Source organism: Lepus europaeus, chromosome 3 (assembly GCF_033115175.1).
Source record: "Lepus europaeus isolate LE1 chromosome 3, mLepTim1.pri, whole genome shotgun sequence".
NCBI classification, from domain to species: Eukaryota; Metazoa; Chordata; class Mammalia; order Lagomorpha; family Leporidae; genus Lepus; species Lepus europaeus.
The window spans coordinates 7,190,315-7,213,571 of NC_084829.1; the positions used below are offsets into that span (position 1 = coordinate 7,190,315).

General features: G+C 57.8%; 1 protein-coding gene across 5 annotated transcripts in view; it reads left to right on the forward strand.

Annotated features, from left to right (window-relative positions):
• RREB1 (ras responsive element binding protein 1) overlaps window positions 1-23,257 on the forward strand; it is a 135,331-nt gene that overhangs the window by 99,146 nt on the left and 12,928 nt on the right. For all 5 annotated transcript variants that reach the window (XM_062184305.1, XM_062184335.1, XM_062184329.1 and 2 more), the window contains 2 exons: window positions 13,231-13,420; window positions 13,613-16,553. In XM_062184305.1, the coding sequence (XP_062040289.1) occupies window positions 13,231-13,420; window positions 13,613-16,553 (3,131 nt within the window). The remainder of the gene's footprint in view (window positions 1-13,230; window positions 13,421-13,612; window positions 16,554-23,257) is intronic.

A 23,257-nucleotide genomic window follows, 5' to 3' on the forward strand; every position in this document is an offset into this window, starting at 1 on the left:
GAAAGACAGGAAGCCACCTGCGGATTCCTTTAGCCCTTTGGGGTCCTGCGTGGCTCGGGGCCTCCTCCCCACAGCTCCTCAGAGAAGGAAGAGAGGCGGGGAAGGGGGGCCAGGTCCGCAGCCACCTGTGGCAGTGGAATGGGCGTCCTTGGAGACTTTCCCGGAGCTGCGCTCTGAAAGGTAAAAAGTACGTAGGCATCTGACATGGTGCTGAAGATGCCGCTTGGGGAGTCTGCAGCCCATGTAAGAGTGTCCAGGGTCCAGTTCCAGCTTCCTGCTAATAAACACCCTGGGAGGCGGCGGGTCAGGGCTCAAGAAGTTGTGTCCCTGCCACCCACTCTGGCCACCTGGATTGAGTTTCTGGGCTCCCTGGCTTCCATGAGCCAGCCAGCCAATGGAAGCTCTCTCTTTCTCTCCCTCCCTCTTTCCCTCCCTCCCTCTTCCTCTCCCTCCCTTCTCTCTCTCTCTCTCTCTCTTTCTCTCTCGTGTCTGTCTCGGTGTCACTCTCACTGCCTTTTGAAAATAAAATTACAAAATGGGCAGGGGGCAGCTAGGTGTTTGGCTTAGCAGTTAAGACACCTGTGTCACCGTGCCAGTGCCTGGGTTTCATGCCGGGCTCTGGCTCCTGATTCCTGCTCCTGTGGACACTCAGAGCAGCGGTGATAGCTCAAGTAATTGGGTCCCTGCCGCCCACTTGGGAGACCTGGATTTGGCCCTGACCAACATGGACATTTGTGGAATGAACCAGTGGATGGGAACTCTTTCTGTCTCTCTACCTGTCAAATAATTGTAAAACAAATCACTAACTACAGAAGCAGGCAGAGTAAATAACGCTGTGATTATGCCAATATAATAAAAATGTAATGCCATTGTATAATCTGTATAGCAGCTGTTGGTGACACATTTTACAAATGCGGTCTCCCTTGGTGGAGATGCAGTCCCCTTGGACACCACTCTTGGATGCTCCAGTTCCTTAAGTCAAATGATGTGGTATTTACGTAGCATGTAACCATAGCCTCCCACATACTTTTTAAGAATTTTATCTTGATTTAATTTGAAAGGGAAAAAGAAACCAGAATCTCCCATTTATGGGTTCACTCCCCCAAATACCCATAACAGTCAGGGCTGGGCCAGGTGGGACCAAGAGCCAGGAACTCCATCTGGGTCTCCCAGGGGGATGGCGGGGACCCAACCACTTGAGCCATCACCTGCCGCCTCCCAGGGAGTGCATTAGCAGGAAGCTGGAATCGGCAGCCGAGCCAGTTATGTCATATTGTTTGGGGAATGATGACAAGGGGGAAGACGTGTGTGTTAATTACTGGTCGTTGATTGAATCTTCAGATGCGAGACCCAAGGATATGGAGGAATAGCTGCGTGTTTGAAACCTGGCACACGTGGTGCTGTCACAGCTGTCGCAGCGTGAACCAGCCACGGTCGGGCTCCAGGGCCCTCCTAGCAGGTTTTAAGACGGCAGGGAGGGCAACAGTGGCTTTGACGCACAGGTCCCATCTCAGCCGGCTCCTCCTCAGGGCGGACCAGAAGCTGGGGTGGTCTCCGTGCCAGCCAGGCTGCCAAGGAGAGCGAAACTCAGCCCAAGTTGTTGTATAATCTTAGCTGGCCCCTTGATTACAGGAGATTAGGCAACAAGTAATTTTACCGTTCTGCAGGTAAAGTGTACCCGACAAATGATGGGGTCTTCAGCAAGTGTCAGACGCTCTGGAGGAAACCAGTGCTACGAGGCAGGGAGCGATTGATAGAAAGCAAAGCACCAGAGGTCAATTCAGGGCCGGGAGGCGTGGACGGGCTGGTGTAGGGCTTCTCGCTCAGATCCGCGCTCCTGCCATGGGGCTTTGCTGGGCTTTCTCCCCGGGGAGGGCGTCATCGCTGAGGTTTTACAGGTGAAGGCAATGGCCTGCAGATCTGCGTCAGGAATTTTGTTGGGGCTGGCATTTGGTGCAGTGGTCACGCCCTCACTTGCATCTCCTGCGTCCAGTCTCAAAGTGCTCCACTCCCCATTCCAGCTTCCTGCTAATGGACACCCTGGGAGGCAGCAGGTGACGGCTCCAGTAGTTGGGTCCCTGCCACTCACAGGGGAGACCCAGGTGGAGTTCATCCCTCCAGACTTCAGCCTGGCCCGGCCCCCAATGTTGCCGGCATTTGGGGAGTAAACCAGTAGATGGGAAATCTGTCTCTCCGCCTTTCAGATGAATTAAATAAGCAAGCAAAAGGAATTGGCATGTGGGAGGCCCGAGAGGTCTCCATGAGTAAGATTGGCGAGCCACCCCCTTGCGGACAGCTGACAGCGGGGCCCCGGGAGGGAGAGGCGAGAACCTTCTCCCCCCTGCATCCGCAACTGTTCAGCTCCCTTCACTGCACCCCCAGCTACCTGCAGAGACGCCCCCAGGTTCACCCACGTGACATCGGTCCCGTCCTTGCCGAATGTCATTCTAAAAATGGGGAAATACAAGGAAATGTCTACCCGTGTCTCGTTTCTAAGAATTCGGGGGTCTGAGGCTCGGCCTGGTGGACTGCCTTTAAAATGATGCTGGGGCTGGGCTGGGAGGATGCCTCTTCTGGCCTCGCAGTTGGAGGCACCCTCGTTGGGGCTGTCCTGCCCTGCCCCCCACCCACGGCAGAATGACTTCCTGGCTTCCACACCCGCGCCCTCAGACTGCCCGAGCTGCACGCCACGCCGGCTTGCTAGAACAGTCTGAGCAGCATGTTGGGCCGGGGTGGGCAGCCTGGGCTGGTTCCTGGGGCGTGGGGAGGGCTCGCTGCCTGCCAGGGCCCTGTCACTGGGCCGTCACTGCTGCTCACAGCAACTGGGCGAGATTAGTGCAGCTGTGGGTGTCAGTCTCTGGCCCCGGGATGGGCAGGGGAGGGTGGGCTGAGGCGAGGAATGTCTGAGCCGGGTGGGGCGCCGAGGAGAGGCTGTTTGCACTCACTCCTTCTGGCCCCTGGAGGCAGGGCAGGGAGAATGAAGCATGAAATCCTCTTTAAAAGGAATGCCAGTGTCTCCCGTTAAATCGCCCTAATGAGTGAGGGATTCGGGAATCGGGCTGGGTCTGCCCACCTGGCTCCCGGGGCTGCAGGAGTCAGGCGTGAGCTCCCACTTGAGCCCGGGGCGCAGTTACTGACGATGCGCCGGGGGGGCTGTGCGTGGTGGGGCCGTCCGCCGACAGCTGTCCCCCAAGTGCTCCGTGCGCCCCAGCCTCGTTAAGCCAGCTGGCTCCCGCCCACCTCGCCGCCTGGCATCTCTGTGGCCTCGGGCAGTGGGGGCTAAGTTTCCCCATCTGGAAAACAGGTTTGAGGCCTCGTGAGATCGAAGGGGCAGGAGCCCCAGCCCTCGTCCTGGGCCGAGTCCTCGGTGCAGGTTTCCGTCTGCTGCCATCGCTTAGGGCGCGTGTCCTCTGTGCCACTAAGCTTTCCAGCGTTTACGCCTAGGGCTGGCGGTGGCGAGTCCAGTTCCGGGGCTCCTGCCACGTACTGTGGACTAGGCAGGGGACATGAAAGCGACGTGTCCTTTGGCTCTCCTCTCCTTTTGTTTTTTGTCACGATTGGGAAGCTGAGTGTCTGTTTCCCTCTGGTTTGAGTCCTGCCTCCCGAGTTTCGCCCTCAAGCTGTGCTGAAAGTTATACTTTGGAACTTGAGGGTTCTGGACGCCTTTAAGCAACAGGGCACCTTGCTTGGATGGCTCGGGCAGCCTGGTGTTGGCATTTTGCCAGTGCAAATGCTGAGTGTGCGGTTTTTTTAAAAATTTTTTAAGAGTTATTTATTTGAGAGACAGACTTGCAGGCAGAGGGAGAGAGAGAGACAGACAGACAGACAGACAGAGATATTCCGTCTGCTGGTTCACTCTCCAAATAACTGCAATGACCGGAGCTGGGCTGATCCGGAGCCAGGAGCCAGGAGCTTCTTCTGGGTCTCCCGTGTGGGTGCAGGGGCCCAAGCACTTGGGCCATCCTCCACTGCTTTCCCAGGCCACAGCAGAGAGCTGGATTGGAAGAGGAGCAGCTGGGACTAGTACCAGTGCCGCAGGCTGGGGCTTTGACCCCATGAATGTGAAGTAGAGACAGGAAGGGTTGGGCACAGGAGAGGTTAGAGCCAGACCCTTCTGGGACAGAGCCTGCCCGTGGCCTGACAGCCCAGCCCACATACCGAAGGCCTCTGATTGTGGCCCCTGGGACAACGTCTTCTACCTTTACTCCTTTACTCGCCGGGGGCCACAGTGCAAACTGGGCTCAGCAACTCCTCGTGCGGGGGGAGGCAGGCCCTGCCTATCTGTGCTCCACACCTACCCAGGACCCTCAGTGACAGCACACACGCTAAGAGAGCAGGGACAGGGAGATAAGCTCTCATTGTAGTCCTTGCTGCCAGAGTCTGGCACCCCAGGGCCTCTGCACCCAGTAACAGGAGCCACCCCAGTGGAGCAGCCCCGGGTGGCAGGACCCCAAAGTTCTGGACCCGGGGTGTCCTGTGTGAAGGTGGGCAGGGGAGGGAGTGGTCACACAGAATTGTAAACCAACACTTGGCATCCTAGTCTGGAAAGAAGGGCTACCACGTGGGAGCTCCTGGGGTTTCTGAGTGGCGCTGGCTCCTGTGCATGGCCTTGGGGAACAGGAAGCACTTGCTGTAAGCCTGGCGGTTGGCGCTCACATACAGCAAGTGCCCCCCCCCCCGCCAGCCGACGGCGGGCTGCACGCCTGCCGTTCTGTTCTCCTCTGCGTTCCATGTGCAGGCTCGCCTTGAGCCATCCCTCCCCTCCCCCAGAGTCATCTGTTCGGATGGGATTGAAGCAGCAGCTTTGTTTTCGGAAGGGTCCCGGGAGCTCTTTCATTTAGCTTCTTCAAAAATCCTGGAAAAGAGTTACACTTTCCCCCAAATGCAATTATCTTGCTGACATTTGGAAGTCACCCTGTTGCTAACGCAGAGCCGGCTCTCCAGGGCTGGAGGGACTGACAGGCGGCCTCTCGGAGTTGTAAGATGAACTTGTCCCATGGCCCTTCGCTCTCCCGTGACTGCGGCGCTGTCCCTTCTTGCTGTTTCGCAACTGTGCCCTTTGTGATTTCCTGGCAGAGTGGGACTATCCCACAACCCAGGGGTGAGGGGAGAGTTGTGAGGACCCCCACAGCCCCACATCGGCCGAGGCCTTAATGAAGACTGACGCACCCACGAGAGGTTTGCAGATCCCCCAGCGCCAGTGCCGCATGGCACCATGGCCCGTGGGTCCCTGGTGGCCCCCGTTCTTGCAGAGCTGCACAGACACAGGGCTGCAGCTGCCGGCTCTTCCCCAGGCCTCGGGCGCGCCTGTTGAGCCCCTGTGTGTCTGTTGGATGGAGGCCCGTCCACGTGTTCTGGGTGATGATTTTCCCCACTGGTTTGGTTTAAGGTCTGTCCACAGGTGCCCAGTGTGGGGCAGGGAGGGCAGCATGTTTCTGTGGGTGTTTCTTCCTTCTAGCCGGCCTTGCACTGTGCTTCTGGTTTCAGAGCAGGGTACCCCCACCCCCCACCCCCACCCCGCTCCCACTTTCCAGCAGCTTTAGCTGTGAGCTGGTGCACTCCTGTCTTTCCCAGTGAAATCCCGGGAACACCGAGGTGTGCCGTGTACAGACCCGTGCCTACTTGAACTTTGTGCTAAGACTGGAGAGGGCGGCCAGGGGATGGGGCAGCAAGTGGCACGGGACAGAGGGCTGCCCAGAAAGGGCGCCACTTCTCCCCCAAGTGCTTGGATCACGCCGAGGCGTGAGGACCGCCTGAAGCTCCTGAGAGTGGACAGGGAGAGCATGTCCTTTTGCGATCCCGGCTCAGTCTTGCCTGATTCCGTGTTTGCTAGACTGTTTCCTGATTTCTCCCCCGCCCCTGAGAAAGACAAACGATTAAGTCTGAAGCCGTGCCTTGCAGCCTTGCGAGCGCTCTGTTCCCTGATGTGCAGCAATCCCCCGAGTCCCCGTTACGGGAGAGGAGGGAAACTGAGGCTGGAGCTGGAAGGGGACGAGCAAACCCTGGGCAGTCGAGCTCCGACAGCCTTGTGTCTTAAGATCTTCCTGGACCCTCGCACCGGGCTCTTGCTGGGATTCGTCTTCCCGAGAGCCGCCTGCCCTGTGCGTGCGCACACAGGTTCCTGGGTCCAACCTCCTGTTACTGTAACTTCAGCAGGTCTGGGGCAGGATCCAGGAATCTGCTTTTCTCATGGGCTCATCTCTAGCAGGTTTGAGACTGCAAAGCAGGCAGGTGAGATGAGCCATCCAAGGCCAAGTCTCACCAGCTGTGCCCCCGCCCCTTCCCCCACTGCTCTTCTGTGGGGCAGAGTTTGTGGTTGAGGGTGGGCACTTCTACCCTGTCTCACTGAGCCCCTGTTCTGTATGGAACTGTCCAGAAAGTGGGGGAGGGCTGGAAAGTGAGGACGGAGACGAGGAGGACACAGAAGCATATGGAGATAAGTGACAAAAACATCTGTTATTAAGATTGTGTGGCTGGCCGGTGCTAATCCTCCACCTACGGCGCCGGCACACCCGGTTCTAGTCCCGGTCGGGGCACTGGATTCTGTTCCGGTTGCTCCTCTTCCAGTCCAGCTCTCTGCTGTGGCCCGGGAGGGCAGTGGAGGATGGCCCAGGTCCCTGGGCCCTGCACCCGCATGGGAGACCAGGAGAAGCACCTGGCTCCTGGCTTTGGATCAGCAAGATGCGCCGGCCGCAGCAGCCATTGGAGGGTGAACCAACGGCAAAAGGAAGACCTTTCTGTCTGTCTCTCTCTCACTGTCCACTCTGCCTGTCCAAAAAAAAAAAAAAAAGATTGTATGGCTATTGAGGAGGCGCTGTAAATGCTGATCCGTAGTAAGAGGCACCACTCCTGTTATCAAACCTTATTGACGTCATTCAGACTGCATATTCACAGCCAGCATGTTGTGATCCAGTACAGCAGTCTCGGAAGTGGGGCTTGTTCCAAATATCTTCAGGGCACAGGGTGGAGGGGACAGAACTTTTTAATCTTAGCCTTAAATTTCTATTTTTAGATTTCATAATGTACTTGACACACTTATATAGTTTCTAATATATTTGTGTGAATATATATACACATAAACACTTGTACTCACATACAAATATATTGCTCATTTAAACAACAAATAGGATGTGTGCTCAAATTTTTTTTTTTTTTTTAAGATTTATTCATGGGCTTGTGCTGGGACATAAGTGGGCTAAGCCTCTGCCTGCGGCGCCGCAATCCCAAATGGGCACCGATTGGTGCCCTGGCTGCTCCTCTTCTGATCCAGCTCTCTGCCATGGCCTGGGAAAGCAGTAGAAGACAGCCCAAGTGCTGGGGTGCCTGCACCTGCATAGGAGACCTGGAAGAAGCTCCTGGTTCTAGGCTTCAGATCAGCTCAGCTCTGGCTGTTGTGGCCATTTAGGGAGTGAACTAAAGGATGAAAGATCTCTCTCTCTGTGTGTCTCTCTAGCTCTTTGTAGCTCTACCTCTCAAATAAATAGATAGATAATTATTTTTAAAAAAAAGATTTATTCATTTATTTATAAGTAGAGTCAGAGAGATTTCCATCTTCTATACACAGGTTCACTCTCCAAATGGCTGCAACAGCCAGGCTGAAGCCAGGAGCCAGAACTCCATCTAGTCTCCCACGTGAGCACAGGGCCCAAGCACTTGGGCCATCATCTGCTACTTTGCTAGGTACATTAGCAGGGAGCTGGATCTGACTGAGTGGCTGGGACTTGAACCGGAGCTGTGCCAACCCTTCAGACTTTTTTTTTTTTTTTGTACTGATATAGTTTTTATTTTTCAATTAAAAATAAGTAATTTTAAATTATCTTTACTGGGGGGTCAGCACTGTGGCATAGTAGGTTAAGCCTCTGCCTGCAGTGCCAGCATTCCAGATGGGCTCCAGTTTGAGTCCTGGCTGCTCCATTTCTGATCCAGCTCTCTGCTATAGCCTAGAAAAGCAGCAGAACACTGCCCAAGTTCTTGGGCCCATGCACCCACGTTGGAGACCAAGTCCTTGGGCCCCTGCACCCAAGTCGGAGACCCGGAGGAAACTCCTGGCTGCTGGCTTCAAATTGGCCCAGTTCCAGCCATTGCAGTCATCTGGGGAGTGAACCAGCAGATAGAAGATGCCTTTCTTGGCCCGCGCCGTGGCCACTAGGCTAATCTTCCATCTGCGGCGCTGGCATCCCATATGGGCACTGGATTCTGTCCCAGTTGCCGCTCTTCCAGTCCAGCTCTCTGTTGTGGCCCAGGAGGGCATTGGAGGATGGCCCAAGTGCTTGGGCCCTGCACCCGCATGGGACCAGGAGGAAGCTCCTGGCTTCGGATCAGCATAGTGCTGGCTGTAGTGACCATTTGGGGGGTGAACCAATGGAAGGAAGACCTTTCTCTCTGTTTCTTTCTCTCTCTCACTAACACCTGTCAAGAAAAAAAAAAAGAAGAAGAAGAAAATGCCTCTCTCTGTAACTCTGCCTCTCAAATAAGTATATCTGAATTTTTTTACTGATAGAGTGTCACTCAGTTCAGAAAGCTCGGAGCCTGTTCTCGTTCCCATGTGCCCTTTCTCTTGCAGCTGACTGGCTTCCTACTGAGAGAGCTGGGGTGGTTTCCTCCCAGCCTGCTTGAGTGGGTCATGCCCGTAATCGTCTCCATAGTGTAGTTAGAGTTTGGACACGCCAGTGGGACTGGGGCGGGATGGGCAGAGTCTTTTTTTAATTGCTGTCGAGTCTAGGTTAGGCAGAACACCTGTGAATTGCTGAGCATTGCAAAAATGTAGGGTTGCAGGTATTTGAGTTCTTCCTCCATTTTTAAAATCTAAAACTGGAGATCAAAGGTGTTGTACCATGAGGGAGATTTCTGCACTCACGGAGACGGTGGCCCCGGGTCCGGACAGCGCGCCCTTGGCTCTCCAGAGAGGTGAAGGCTGCTGAGTGTCCGTGCCGTCGATTGCTGTCACTCCCAGCAGTGCAGCTCCCTCCATGAAGTCACCTTGAACCCAGAGCTGGCAGACCCAGAAGCTGTGATCCTACAGCAAACAAGGGGTTGAGTTCCTGCCAACCTCTGGTCACGTGACCGTGACACGATCGACATAGAACCTTGCCCTACACGTGATTCCGATGAAGGGCACCTTACTGACTGTCTGCGGTTGACCCGTTAACCTTGGGCTCGTGGTCCACAGCTCTCTGCCTCGAAGCTTATCTGACGCAGGTGTCTCCTGGGTCCGGCGCGTGCCAGCCTTCCTGGCCTGAGGGACTGCAGACAGCACTCAGCACGGCACTCGGTGGCTTTAAACAGCAAAATCACCACCGGAAAGGACGCCGAGGTGGAGTAGGAGACCGGAAACGAGGAGGCAGACGTTGCCCCGTGTACGTTGGCCGGGGACGTGTGCTGGGCAGCCCCGATCTGCTGCCGCTCTGTAGGTCTGCGAGTGACCGTGAAACACCACGAGGGCTGCAATGATGAGGATCTTTGTCTTATGTTCCTGCTGTTTTATTTACTTTGTTATTATATACATTTCAGCCGTGTCATTATGGATATGTCTTTACATCCAGTAGGATGTGAATTAGTTGCCGAACCCTCTGTCTGGCGGGTTTTGAGTGACAAGCCGACTTCACAGGCAGAGGTGTGCTGGCAGTAAATGCTCAGGGGTCGGCTGTGGCCGGAGGGTGGCAGGTGCCTTGACTCCTGCCACTTCTGCTCATCCCTCTGGATTGTTGTCTGGGACAAGAGTGAGGCCCGGCACTGGTGGAAACGGGCTGGCGGTACTCTGCAGAGCACATGTGTAGCCAGCTCTCATTAGGACAGGCACGGGGGGTACTGTGGCCCACAGGTGCGAGACATCTGCAGGTTCCCTGGGGGAGCAGGTCACACGGCCTGCACTCTTGTGTGAGGCTGGCCTCCCTCCCCTTCCTCGTAGTCGCGCCTCTCAGGGAAGGCACAGCGCAGCTGCCGTGTCCCGCGGCTCCCCTGAGCTGCTTCCAGTTCATAAAATACCAAACCAGATGGTGCTGGGGTATAAATCCCACATCTGTGGAGCCTTCCTGAGCCCCGCACTTGATGGCTCCCTCGGGACCCTGGCCCACCCCACCCCTTGCCCAGAGGCTCCGATGGGGCTGTGAGTGTGCCTTGACACAGGGGGATTCTGTGGGCGCTTCTATAGTTTTTTTTTTTTAATCAGTTGAGCCCCGCATTCCACATGTACCTGCTGCAAATGTTGCTTTGACTGGTTTTGAAACTTGGGGAATGAGGCAGAATATCAGCCCACTCTTGTTAGCCAAATCTTGTTAAATTTATTTATTTATTTGAAAGACAGAGTAACAGAGAGGCAGAGAGAGAGAGAGAGAGAGAGAGAGAGAGACGTCTTCCATCCACTGGGTCACTCCCCTTGTGGCCACAATGGCCAGAGCTGCATCTGTCAGAAGCCAGGAGCCCAGAGCTTCTTCCAGGTCTCCCATGCGAGTACAAGGGCTCAAGCACTTGGGCCATCTTCTACTGCTTTCCCAGCCCATAGCAGAGAGCTGGATCAGAAGTGGAACAGCTGGGACTCAAACTGGCGCCCATATGGGATGCCAGCACTGCAGGCACCGGAGGTCTTCCATCTGCTAGTTCACTCCCCAAATGGCCACAACAGCCAGAGCTGGGCTGACCCCAAGCCGGAAGCCAGGAACTCTTCCCCATCTCCCATGTGGGTGCAGAAGCCCAAGCACTTGGGCCATCTTCCACTGCTTTCCCAGGCAGTGAGTTGGATCAGAATCCAAGGAGCAGCCAGGACATGAACCGGCGCCCATATGGGATGCCAGTGCCACAGGCAGAGGCTTAGCCTACTGTGCCACAGCACTGGCCCAGTAAGAATTTCTATAGTTCTCCCCTTTAGGTGGATTAAGGGACATTCGGATGTTAACAAAAGCAGAGAGAGAGCAGAGCGGCGAACCCATGTGCCCTCACCCAGTTTGAAGAATGATCAGCTCACAGCGTGGTTTCACCTCTCCCCTCACCCAGATGGCTTCGAAACTAATCCCAGATGCCAGGCTTTGCTTATTCATTACATGTCTCTGACAGGAGAGGAAGTTTGTCCAGAACATTAACAGTGATTTCTTAATACCGTGAAATATCTGGTCAGAGTTAAATTTCCCCAGTTCAGACATTTCTGTGGGTCTATCGGTCCAAGAGAGAGCTCTCTGCTGGCTGGGGACAAGGCAGGGGCTGGGTTGAGGACCACGGGGGATGTGCAGCCGAGCTTGAGCCCGGGAGACCTGAGGCCAGGGAGGTGGAAGGGCGCCGTCCCCTCTGCACGTGCCGTTCAGAGGTGGACACCTGCCAGCTGGGCCAGGAGCCTCCCCCAGAGGGGCTGCGTGCACACTGCTGCCCTACTTAACGCTGTCTCCTAGACTGTGTCGTGGCCCTCCGGGGACTTGGCACGGAATGTTCCTGTGTGTTGGAGCCTGACCTCTAGGACGTGCCGCACCTGCGAGGGACGGCAGGGGGTGGAGCCAGGGAGAGGTGAGGAAACCACGTCCCCTGGGCCCACCCTAGGGCCTTGACCGCTCAGAAGGAGCACTGTACTGTGAGCACCCATGGGAACCCCAGTGGCTGGCAGTGGCTGACTGGCATCTTGCTTGGTGAGATGCCCTGGGGTTCACCAAGCAGAGGGGAGGCCCGTGCCCGCCCGGTACTGCCAGCAGGACCACACGCACCTTGCCCTCGTTTCTTCCAGTGCTCCGTGAAAGTGAGCCCGGCTGCTTGGTGGGTGCTTCTGTTACCCTGTTTGCCGAGAAGATTTTGCAAAGCACGGAAACGCTTGCAGTGCAAAAGTGTGCAGTGTGCAGTGTGGACCCGGGTGCGGCAGTGACACAGGCGCTGCCTTGGAGGTTCTGAGAGGGTCAGGAGCATCTGTGTGTGTCAGCGGGCAGAATGGTGCTTGGCACGCGGTGCTATCCCCCCAGTGTCTGCCACCATGGGGGCGTGGCACGTCTGCACTGCCCGATGCCGTGAGCCCTTGAGATGGGGCCGAGGGCACGGAGGAAGCCTGACTTCAAGTTTAAAGAGCCATGTGTGCCTCTCCTGGAGCCTGTGTCTGATGTGTGTGTGGAAGATGTTGATGACACGGACTACGGTGTCATTTTTAACCAGGTTCTCGGTGAAGACCCAGAAGGTAACAGTGGTACAAGCGGGCAGGGCCTCAGCAGACAGCGCCTCTCTGGGGCCCAAAGCATTAAGGATGTGAAGACCAGCTCTCAAGTGAGGGTCGTGGTTTTCTTTTCTCTCTCTTTCTTTCCTTCTTTCTCTTTCTCTCTTCCTCTCTTCCTCTCTTTCTTTTTATTTAAGAGGCAGAGTTACAGATAGGGAAAGAGATTTTCCTTCTGCTGGTTCACTCCCCAGGTGGTCGAAATGGTCAAGGCCGAGCCAGGTAGGAGCCAGGAGCTTCTCCCACGTGGGTGCAGGGGCCCAAGCACTTGGGCCATCTCCTGCTGCTTTCCCAGGTGCATTAGCAGGGAGCTGGATCGGAAGTGGAGCAGCCAGGACTGGAACCAGTGCTCATACAGGACGCGGACGGAGGCTTAACCAGCTGTGCCCCAATGGTTGGTGGTCTCAACGATGGGGAGACAGCCAGTGGGAGAAGGAGCTTGGGTGCTCACATTCTGTCCTGTGTCCTCCAGCTGGTGTGTGGTCCTGTCACGCCCCCTCACGAACCTGAGCCTCAGTGTTCATCTCTGAGATAAGGGTAGTGATGCCCACCTGCTTACCTAGGCACAGGCTGCCTCCTCCGGGCCACGGGCCCAGCACAGGCAAGCTCCAGAATCTTCAGATGACCATGGTCGTGGTGTCAGAATCTAATCCACCCAGTCACTGTCACTTGCCACTAACTCAACTGGAGAGTTTAACGACTGCCTTTATCAGATGCCAGGGGTGCTGCATGTGCACCTCTGTGGACTTGAACCTGTGCAGCCATGGGGCCGCAGCGGCGGCTTCGGCTTCCTCATGTCTGCCCCTCACGTGCAGACTTTGGGTGGCCTGCTCCTAGAAACTCTTGCATTGCCTGCATGGAAGGTAGTAGAATATAATTTTTCTTAAAGAAAAGAAGTTTGGGTTTTGTTGTTGTTGTTAACCGTAAGCAGACTGGATTCTCGTTACTTTTATTTATTTTGTTTGATTGACATGAAAGCGGCCAAGAGTATTTTCCGAGGCTAAGGGGCAGGTGGGAACTGACCGAGCCGCCGCCTCCCGCCTTGTCCCTCCTAGATGTGACATCTGCTGCGTCACCTTCCGCACGCATCGGGGCCTGCTGCGCCACAACGCGCTCGTGCACAAGCAGCTGCCTCGGGACGCCATGGGGCGGCCCTTCATCCAGAGCAACCCCTCGATCCCCGCCGGCTTCCACGACTTGGGGTTCACCGACTTCTCCTGCAGGAAGTTCCCCCGCATTTCTCAGGTAGTCTGAGCAGCCTGGGGCGCCCCCCGGGGGGGGGGGCCTGGGGTCTTTCCCTGGCTGTTGGATCGAGAGGGGCGGGCAGGCTGCCGTTTGGGGTTGAATTTCTTAGGGGTTTTTTTGTGCCTCTGGCTCCACACCTCCCCCACATCCTCACCTCTTGCTCCTCTGCTTTCGCTGGCGCGTTCCCCGCAGGCCTGGTGCGAGACAAACCTGCGAAGGTGTATCAGTGAGCAGCACCGTTTCGTCTGTGACACCTGCGACAAGGCCTTCCCCATGTTTTCCTCGCTCGTCCTGCACAGGCAGACACACGCCGCCGACCCGGGCCGGGATAAGCTGCAGGCCGAGGCCCTGCCTGACGCCGCCCTGGACCAGAAGGTCTTCCTGGCCTGGCTGGGCCTGCAGCACACCAAAGACAGCCAGCCTGCCCCCGCCGAGGAGCCCCTGCCCGACGACAACCAAGCCATCCAGCTGCAGGCGCTCAAGTGCCCGCTACCTCAGGACCCCGCCTGCACCAGCGTGCTGAGCCTGGCTCCTTTCGAAGCTGCTGCCCTGGGCGGTTCGCTCACGGTGCTCCCGGCCACCAAGGAGGGCGTGAAGCACCTGTCGCTGCAGCCCTTCCAGAAGGGCTTCATCATCCAGCCGGACAGCAGCATCGTGGTAAAGCCCATCTCCGGGGAGTCGGCCATCGAGCTGGCCGACATCCAGCAGATCCTGAAGATGGCCGCCTCGGCCCCGCCGCAGATCAGCCTGCCCCCGCTCTCCAAGGCCCCTGCCGCGCCCCTGCAGGCCATATTCAAGCACATGCCCCCTCTGAAGCCAAAGCCCCTGGTCACCCCCAGGACCGTCGTGGCCACGTCCACGCCCCCGCCTCTCATCAACGCCCAGCAGGCCTCCCCCGGCTGTATCAGCCCCAGCCTCCCCCCGCCGCCCCTGAGGCTGCTCAAGGGCTCGGTGGAGGCGGCCGCCAACGCGCACCTGCTGCAGTCCAAGTCGGCGGCCCAGCCGAGCACGGCCACGCAGCTGTTCCTGCAGCAGCCGCCGCCGCTGCGGATGGACCAGCCCGAGATGAAGACGCAGCTGGAGCAGGACAGCATCATCGAGGCCCTGCTGCCCCTCAGCATGGAGCCCAAGATCAAGCAGGAGATCACCGAAGGGGACCTCAAGGCCATCATGACGGGGCCCGGCGGCAAGAAGACGCCCGCCATGCGCAAGGTGCTCTACCCATGCCGCTTCTGCAACCAGGTGTTCGCCTTCTCGGGGGTGCTGCGCGCGCACGTGCGCTCCCACCTGGGCATCTCGCCCTACCAGTGCAACATCTGTGACTACATCGCCGCCGACAAGGCCGCGCTCATCCGCCACCTGCGCACGCACAGCGGCGAGCGGCCGTACATCTGCAAGATCTGCCACTACCCCTTCACGGTCAAGGCCAACTGCGAGCGGCACCTGCGCAAGAAGCACCTCAAGGCCACCCGCAAGGACATCGAGAAGAACATCGAGTACGTAAGCAGCAGCGCGGCTGAGCTGGTGGACGCCTTCTGCGCGCCCGACACGGTGTGCCGGCTGTGCGGCGAGGACCTGAAGCACTACCGCGCGCTTCGCATCCACATGCGCACGCACTGCGGCCGCGGCCTGGGCGGCTGCCCCAAGGCACGCAAGCCCTTCGAGTGCAAGGAGTGCAGCGCCGCCTTCGCCGCCAGGCGCAACTGTGTCCACCACATCCTCAAGCAGCACCTGCACGTGCCCGAGCAGGACATCGAGAGCTACGTGCTGGCGGCCGACGGCGGGGGCCGGGGCGGCCTGGGCCCCGCCGAGGCGCCCGCCGCCGCCGCCGCTGCAGCCTCGGCGCGCGGCGAGGAGGGCGACCGCAAGCCCCTGGCCGCCTTCCTGGAGCCTCAGAACGGCTACCTGCACGGGGGTCCCAGCCAGCCGCCGCCGCCGCACGTCTCCATAAAGCTGGAACCGGTCAGCGGCTTTGCCGTGGACTTCAACGAGCCCCTGGACTTCTCCCAGAAGGGCCTGGCCCTGGTGCAGGTGAAGCAGGAGAACGTGTCCTTCCTGTGCCCCTCCTCGCTGGCCGCCTACGACTGCTCCATGGAGCCCATCGACCTGTCCATCCCCAAGCACCTGCGCAAAGGCGACAAGGACGCGGCCGCCCCCAGCGAGCCCCCGCGGCCCGAGCAGGAGGCCGGCAGCGCCGAGCGGCACTCGCCCTGCCCGCCCTCCGGCCTTCCGCCGGCAGCCCTGGGGCCCGGCGGGACCCTGGAGAGCCCGGCGGGGGCCGCGGCCGCCAGCGCCCCCGAGCCCCACGCACAGCAGCCGGTGCAGGCTTCGGTGCAGCTCGCCGTGCCCATCTACTCGTCGGCCTTGGTCAGCAGCTCTCCGCTGCTGGGCAGCCCTGCGCTCCTGAGCGGCCCCGCCCTGCTGCGACCCCTGCGGCCCAAGCCCCCACTCCTCTTGCCAAAGCCCCCCGTGGCCGAAGAGCTGCCCCCGCTGGCCTCCATCGCCCAGATCATCTCGTCCGTGTCCTCGGCCCCGACCCTGCTGAAAGCCAAGATGGCAGAGCCTGGCGCCGGCAGCGGCCCAGCCGTGGCTGCCGATGGCCCTGCGGGCTCCGCACCCAAAGCCGCCCCGGCCCCCGCGGCCCCAGTGGCCCCCGCCACCACTGATGGCGCCACGAGCCCCGGAGAGGCCTGCGACCCGCTGCCAGCGGCCAGCAGCCCAGAGGCGGCCTCGCCCTCAGAGCAGGAGCCTGCGGGCTCCTCCAAGAAGAGGGGGCGGAAGAGGGGGCTGAGACCCCGGCCCCAGGTCGGCTGCGGCGCGGTGGACCTGGACTCCAGCGGGGAGTTCGCCAGCATCGAGAAGATGCTGGCCACCACGGACACCAACAAGTTCAGTCCGTTCCTGCAGACCGCGGCGGCGGCGGCGGAGGACGACGCTGGGGAGGAGGCGGCCGCGGCCCCCGGCGACCCCCAGGGACCCAGCGACGAGGAGCAGGCTGGCCCCGCCGAGGACAAGCTGCTGCGGGCCAAGCGCAACTCATACGCCAGCTGCCTGCAGAAGATCAACTGCCCGCACTGCCCGCGCGTCTTCCCCTGGGCCAGCTCCCTGCAGAGGCACATGCTCACACACACAGGTAAGGCCTGCGCCGTGGCCTCTCCTGGCGCTGCAGGGAGAGGGAGGAGTCCAGCGCTGGGTGTCCCCGGGAGGGCGGCAGGACTGGCCCTGGTGTGCCCTGGGGAGGGCGGCAAGACTGGCCCTGGTGTGCCTGGGAGGACAGCAGGGAAGGGTGGCAGGATTGGCCCTCGTTTCCCCGGGGGAGGGTGGCAGGACTGGCCCTCGTTTCCCCGGGGGAGGGTGGCAGGACTGGCCCTCGTTTCCCCGGGGGAGGGTGGCAGGACTGGCCCTAGCATCCTCTGGTGAGGGTGGCAGGACTGGCCCTGGCGCACTCCCGCAGGAGCTGCAGGCTGAGTGTGGTTCTCCGGGAAGGACATTGATGCTGCTGCCAGTTTCCTTACCCTTGCTAACGCAGTCACGCTTGTGACAATCAGGGATGGATGCTGCGAGAACTTATTTGTTAATTTTATTTCTATTAAAATAACTGCTCCAGAGAAAGACCCAAAGTATGACTAAGCGTCTAAGAAACGGACTCGAAGAACCAGAGAGATAGCCCGAAAGTACTGTTCAAACGTTAGTTTCTACGAGTTGAGTTTTAAAGAGACGTTTAGGGGACAAGATACACTTTAATTTTACACTGGGCATCACTAATATTCAAGGCTCATCTTTTTTTTTTTTTTTTTTTTTTTTTTTTTTAAGATTTAATTGTTTGTTTGAAAGAGTTACACAGAGAGAGGGAGAGAGAGGTCTTCCATTCACTGGTTCATACCTCAGGTGGCCACAATGGCCAAGGCTGGGCCAGGCCAGAGCCAGGAGCTTCTTCCAAGTCTCCCACGTGGATAGCAGGGGCCCAAACATTCCGTCCATCTTCCACCGCTTTTCTTGGGCCATCAGCAGGGAGCTGGATAGAAAGTGGAGGAGCCAGGGCTCAAACCCTTGCTCATAGTGGATGCTGGCGTCACAGGCAGAAGCTTTACCCACTACACCACAACGCCAGCCCCATAATGTTAATTTTTTATTCTAGGGTTTATATCAGTGAATCAAGGATTAATTAATGGAGATTGTTACTCTTTGGAGTTTACAACCCCAGTATTAATAGATGGGGCCCAAAACCAAGTGCTTCTGCTTGTGTGGTACAGAATTGACAGCTACAATGAGAGGAGACTTCTGCAGTTGGTGGAGGGGCAGGCACGGTGCACTGGCTAAGATGCCTGTGTCGAGTGCCTGCCTCCCACCCAGCTTCCTGCTAGTGTGTACCTGGAAGGCAGCACATGGTTACGGGCTTGGGTCCCTGCTCCCCACGTGGGACATCTGGATGGAGCTCCTGGCTCCTGGCTTCTGCCTGGCCCCAAATTGGCTGTTGTGGGCATTTAGGGGGGGGAATCAGCAGATGAAGGATCTCTCTCTCTCTCTCTCTCTCTCTCTCTCTCTCTGCCTTTCAAATAAAATGAAAATAAGTAAAAGTTTATTTAAAAAAAGTTTGTGTGAATTACATGTTAAGAAAAAAACATGTGGGTTTCACTTTATTTTTATGCAGAAATAAACACCTTTTAATACCATTTTTCCACAAACAGGATTCCAGTTGCATTTGAATTTAGACAATATTTTTTTTGAGGTTTATTTATTTTACTTGAAAGAGTAGCAGAGAGTGAGAGGCACAGAGACAGAAGGTCTTCCATTCACTCGTTCACTCCCCAAATGGCCACGACGGTTGGAGACAGGCCAGGCAAAAGCAGGAGCCTCAGACTCTGTCCGGCTCCTCATGTGGGTGCAGGGGCCCAAGCACTTGGGCCCTCCCCCACTGCTTTCCCAGGTACATTAGCAGGGAGCTGGATCAGAAGTGGAGCAGCCGGGACTCGAGCTGGCGCCCCTATGGTTTGCTGCCATTGCTTTTTTTTCCTTGCGATATTTGAGATTCACTAACAAGCTGAACTGAGCAGCCTGTGTGTTCAGTTGCTAAATACAGCAGCCCTGGACAGAGGGAACTTGCCACACTGTGGTGACACTGTGGAGAGGAGGGAAGGTGGTGGGGACAAGGTTGAGTGTTCTGCGTGCCAGAAGCACTTTATCTAGGGCCAGTCATCCCAGAACCTTGAGGTAGCTCTGAGCTTCCTGGGAGGGGTGGGGCTGCTGGGAGCAGGTGGCAGAGGCACTGCTGGAAGCCAGGAGAGTGGGCAGGGGGCAGCCTGGGGAGGGGAAGCAGCTCAGAAGCCGTGGTGCGGAGCTCGGGGGTCAGTGCAGGGCTGCACGAGGTGCCAGCGTCAGCCACATGGATGCGAGGCAGGGTGGGGACTCCCTTAACCAGGGTGGGATGCGCCGCTTCAGGCCTTGGCGTTCTCTCCGTGGAAACAACTTAAGCCCGGCAAAGGAATACAGCAGTTCAGAGAGGAAAACGCATGTGCAGGAGACTGTGCCCCACAAGCCCTGTCTCTTGCTGCCCTTCTCCGATGACGCTGCTGTCACCTGCGGGGTCCATGGAGACCTGAGCGCTTCTGCCTTTAGGAAGGCAGACGGTCTGGATCTGATCTTGGCTCCTCCCCGGCTCGCCTCTCTCCCTCGCTGGTCCCCGGCCTCCCCATCCACTTCCCCCCGGCCGAGCATCCGTGCTGGTAGTCGCTGCGCATTCCGGGATGAGCTGTGTATAAGACATCTGGGGTCCCAGCAAGCTCCCTAAGAAGCCTGGAGCAGCCCCAGTCTTTGCAGACACCTGAAAGTTGTTCCCACTTGAGAATCCAGCCTGCCCACCCCCGTTTTGTTTTGCTTTGTTTTTTGAAAGGCAGCGTTGCAGCGGGAGAGACAGAGCCATCTCCCATTTCCCAAATACTTGTTCGTTCCCCAGATGGCTTCCAGCCCCAAACTCCACATGGGTGTCTCACATGGGTCCCGGGGCCCAAACACTAGGGCCATCTTCCGCTGCTTTCCCAGGAGCATTGGCAGGGAGCTGGGTGGGAGGCAGAGCAGCGGGGACTGAAGCCAGCACCCACAGGGGATGCCGGCGTCCCTGGCAGCCTAACTTGCTGTGCCACAGCGCCAGCCCTCTCCCGAGCTTTAATCGTGACATTGACTCTCGGGACGAGTCCTCCTGACGGGCCTGTGCGTGGACGCTGTCCACACTGCCATGAGGAATTCAGTTCAGAAGGCCGAGTACCTGTTCCACCACCATCATGGCTGTGTAGTAGAGGCAGTGCTGGAATTCAGACAGGGCCGCCTCGTGTTCTCACGTGCGGAAGACAGGACTCCAGCCCGAGAATGCTCATCGTCAGAGCTTTGGTCACTACAGAACTGTGCTGGCCACCGCCCGCTGGGCTCTGCTCACCTGCCTCATCAGCTCCCGGGGCCATTGTCAGCGGCTCCACCGTGAGATCGGGCCGTGTACAGCGCTTGGCTGAGACCCGTGCCTTGGGAAAATGTGTCGCGTCACCAGGCGTGAGAGCCGGGCGGCGCCTCGGTGGCCATCGTCACATTCCCCTGGTAGGCACTTCTGCCGCCCCCAGAGCTGCGTGGCCCTCCCCGGCTCCCGCTGGAAGCCTCTCCCTCCGCCCCTGGGAGAGACTCAGGGCCTGGGGACTTGGAGGCTGGCGCTGCGGCGACCCAAGGTGTCACCGGGCAGCGCTCTGTGCGGCTTCCTGTTTGTTAGAAGCTAGCTGGGTCCTGGCCAGCACAGTGTCTCTGTCCTGAGGGCGGCCTCGGTGTTACCGTAATGTCTCTACTTTGTGCACCTGTCCTCCGCTGTGCCTCCCCACTCGGGGCAGCAGGAAGCAGACCGGCTATTGGGCGTCTGACCCGGGGCCACCAGTGGCCACCGGCAAGGAGCGTCAGTCCCTTTCCTTGCCCTGCGTGGGCTCCATTCCAGGAACTGTTGCAGGAGGAAGCTGGCGGCAGCCATGGTTTTTTTTCATGGCCCCTGGCGCGGCCTCTGCGGGCACCTGCCTTCTCCCGCCGCTCCTCTCTGGCTTTCTCCCGGCCCGCGGCTTCCTGCTGGAGGGAACAGTTCCTGGTTCCTCACCTTTGTCTCTGCGGGCGCCTCACCACCTGAGAGGACAACAGTGCCCTCTGTTCCCACCTTCACCCTCGTGAGCGTCTCCTGTGTTTTTAGGCCAAGGTGGAGCGGCGAGTGCCAGGAAACACAGCCAGTCTGCTTCGGCCCTCGTGGTCTTCCTCCTTCCCTGTGCTGGGTGCCTCGTCCCTGTGCCGGTCCGTGGTCCCGGCTCGCTCTCCCGCTCCCCCCCTTGTGTCACTCGATGCAGCACGTGGGGAATTTCAATCACTTCGGTATCCACACGTGGGCGTGGGAAGCACCTGGCCGGGTGTACCTGGCTGTGTTCAGCTTCCTCCCCGTGGCCCCCCTGCCAAGGAGAAAATAGAAAAGGAAGACACCGTCGCTGCCAGGGGGTAGATTCAGGTGGCAGAAGGTCTTGGGTGTGGGGCCCCTGGCTGTGTTGCCCTGCTGAGAGGAGGAGCCACGTGGTTTCCCGCCCGAGGAGTGGACAGAGACGTGGCCAGCTCGGTTTCCTGGGTCTGGTGTCCGCCGTGTGCTTCCCTCTCCCGGCTCGCTCCCCCGCTCCCTTGCTCCCCCAGTGCGGGCAGATCCTGTGCCCTTCATCTCTCTGGGTTCCTAGGAGAGCCTGCGCACCCGCTGGCTGAAGGTTTGCATGCCCGACGTTGGGGGCTGGAGTGGGCGGAGGGCATGGGTGCAAAGGCGACTGCTTGTGGCCACAGTCGCTCTCGCAGACACACACACATACACACGCCCCTTGTGGGACAGTTACCAAGTTGAAGCTCTGCACAGACTTTGAGGCCTGTTTGGAGGCCGAGAAGGGCTATGTTGTGCACTCGCCGGAAGGGGTCTCCCGAAAGTACATGGAACTGAAAAGATATGTTATTTTTGATGCAAAAAAAGTCGAAATCCATGCATATGCAGGATCTTCATGGAGTTCATAGGAATGCATGCTATGAAAAAACTATGCATGAATTTCAGAATTTTTGTATTAAAAAGAACTTTAATTCCATTTTCAATGAACTTTCTAAAAGCCCCTCATATTTTAAATTTCTATTTTATTTATTTATTTATTTGAAAGACACAGTTACAGAGAGAGGTCTTCTGTCTGCTGGTTCACTCCTCAAATGGCCTCAACAGCCGGAGTTGAGTCTATTTGAAGCCAGGAGCTTCTTCCAGGCCTCCCATATGGGTGCAGAGGCCCAAGCACTTAGGCCATCTTCTGCTGCTTTCCCAGGCTCATTAACAGGGAATTGGATTAGAGGTGGAGTTGCCGGGACTCAAACTGGGGCCCATGTGGGATGCCGGCGCCACAGGCAGCAGCCTTACCCACTACACAGCACCAGCCCCAAAATCATAATCTTTTTTAAAGCTGGTTTTTGTTTTACTGTTTTGTTAACGGACACTTTCAAGCAGCTATTTATTTGAAAGGCAGAGGGAGAGGGAGAGGAATATCTTCCATCTGCTGGTTCACTCCCCAAATGGCTGCAATAGCCAGTGCTGGGCCAGGCCAAAGCAGGAGCCTAGAATTCCATCTGAGACTCCCACTTGAGTAGCAGGGCCCACAGCTTTCCCAGGCATATTAGCAGGGAGCTGGATCAGAAGCAGAGCAGCTAGGACTTGAGCCGGCTCCCTTAAGGGATGCATGTGGTACAGATGGTGGTGCCAGTCCCAGTTCTCACCTCTGCACCTGTGGTGCTCCCCGACGTGTGAGGGTACTTCCAGAACTTGGTGGAACATGGAATTAAAGGAAGAGTTTATTTTGATGCAAAAACAATTGGAGATCCAGGCATAGTTTTGTCATTAAAAACTTCATGAGAAATGTATATTGTGAATAAACTATGCATGAATTTCAAAACTTTTTGTACCAAAATAAATGTTATCTTTGGGGGTTCTGGGTTTTCTTCCCGGGTATTCGTGTGCTTTAGGAGCTCAGAGGCGACTGGGAGGCAGCACCCCCAGGGCCTTTTTGCAGAGCACAGTGGAGATGTCCCCCACTGTGATTGCTCCTGGTCACGCACTGGGCCTGATCACCTTTGCTGTCCCAGAACAGCCTCCCCTGGTGCTGTATGCTGGTACTGCCTGGAGTTAGCTCTTCCTACCTGAGAGGAAGCAGGCGGCCCCCCACCCCGGGCCCTGCCGTGCATTCCAGGGAGGGGAGCCCCCCGGGACTCCCGTGTGTGATGGTGGCAGTCCTGAGGTTCCCACACTGCAGCTTCGAGTCGGGCTACTGCGTGAATGATACCTGTGCCCCTGTAGAGCACCCACAGTCCACAAGAAAGAGCTGGTGCTACAGCAGGTGCCGGCCTAACCCCTCCCTTCTCCCCCCTCTCCTTCCTCCCTTCCTCACTCTCCCCCAGCCCCTTTGGCTTTGTGCTTTGGGCCTCCAGCCATCCACGCACCCTGGAGCTTCCCCTGCCTTGTGAAAGGTGGTGTTTACAGTACTGAAGGGGCCCCAGTAAAAGGAGAGGCTCAGACAGACACAGCAGCCACCTCCTGGGGGCGGGGCCCTCCACCAGCTGGCGACCCCACTGCCGGAGCTGGGCCCGGCATTTTCTCTTCCCTGGGCATGGTCTGCTGCTGCCGGAGTGACAAGTTGGTCACTTACCTACCACCAAGCCGGGTTTGGAGCGAGGGGAACAAAGAACCTTTGATCGAAGGAGAGGACCTCCTGTCTCCTGCTGGCGGGGATGGCAGTGACCTTGGGCAGAGGTCACTGCAGGTTG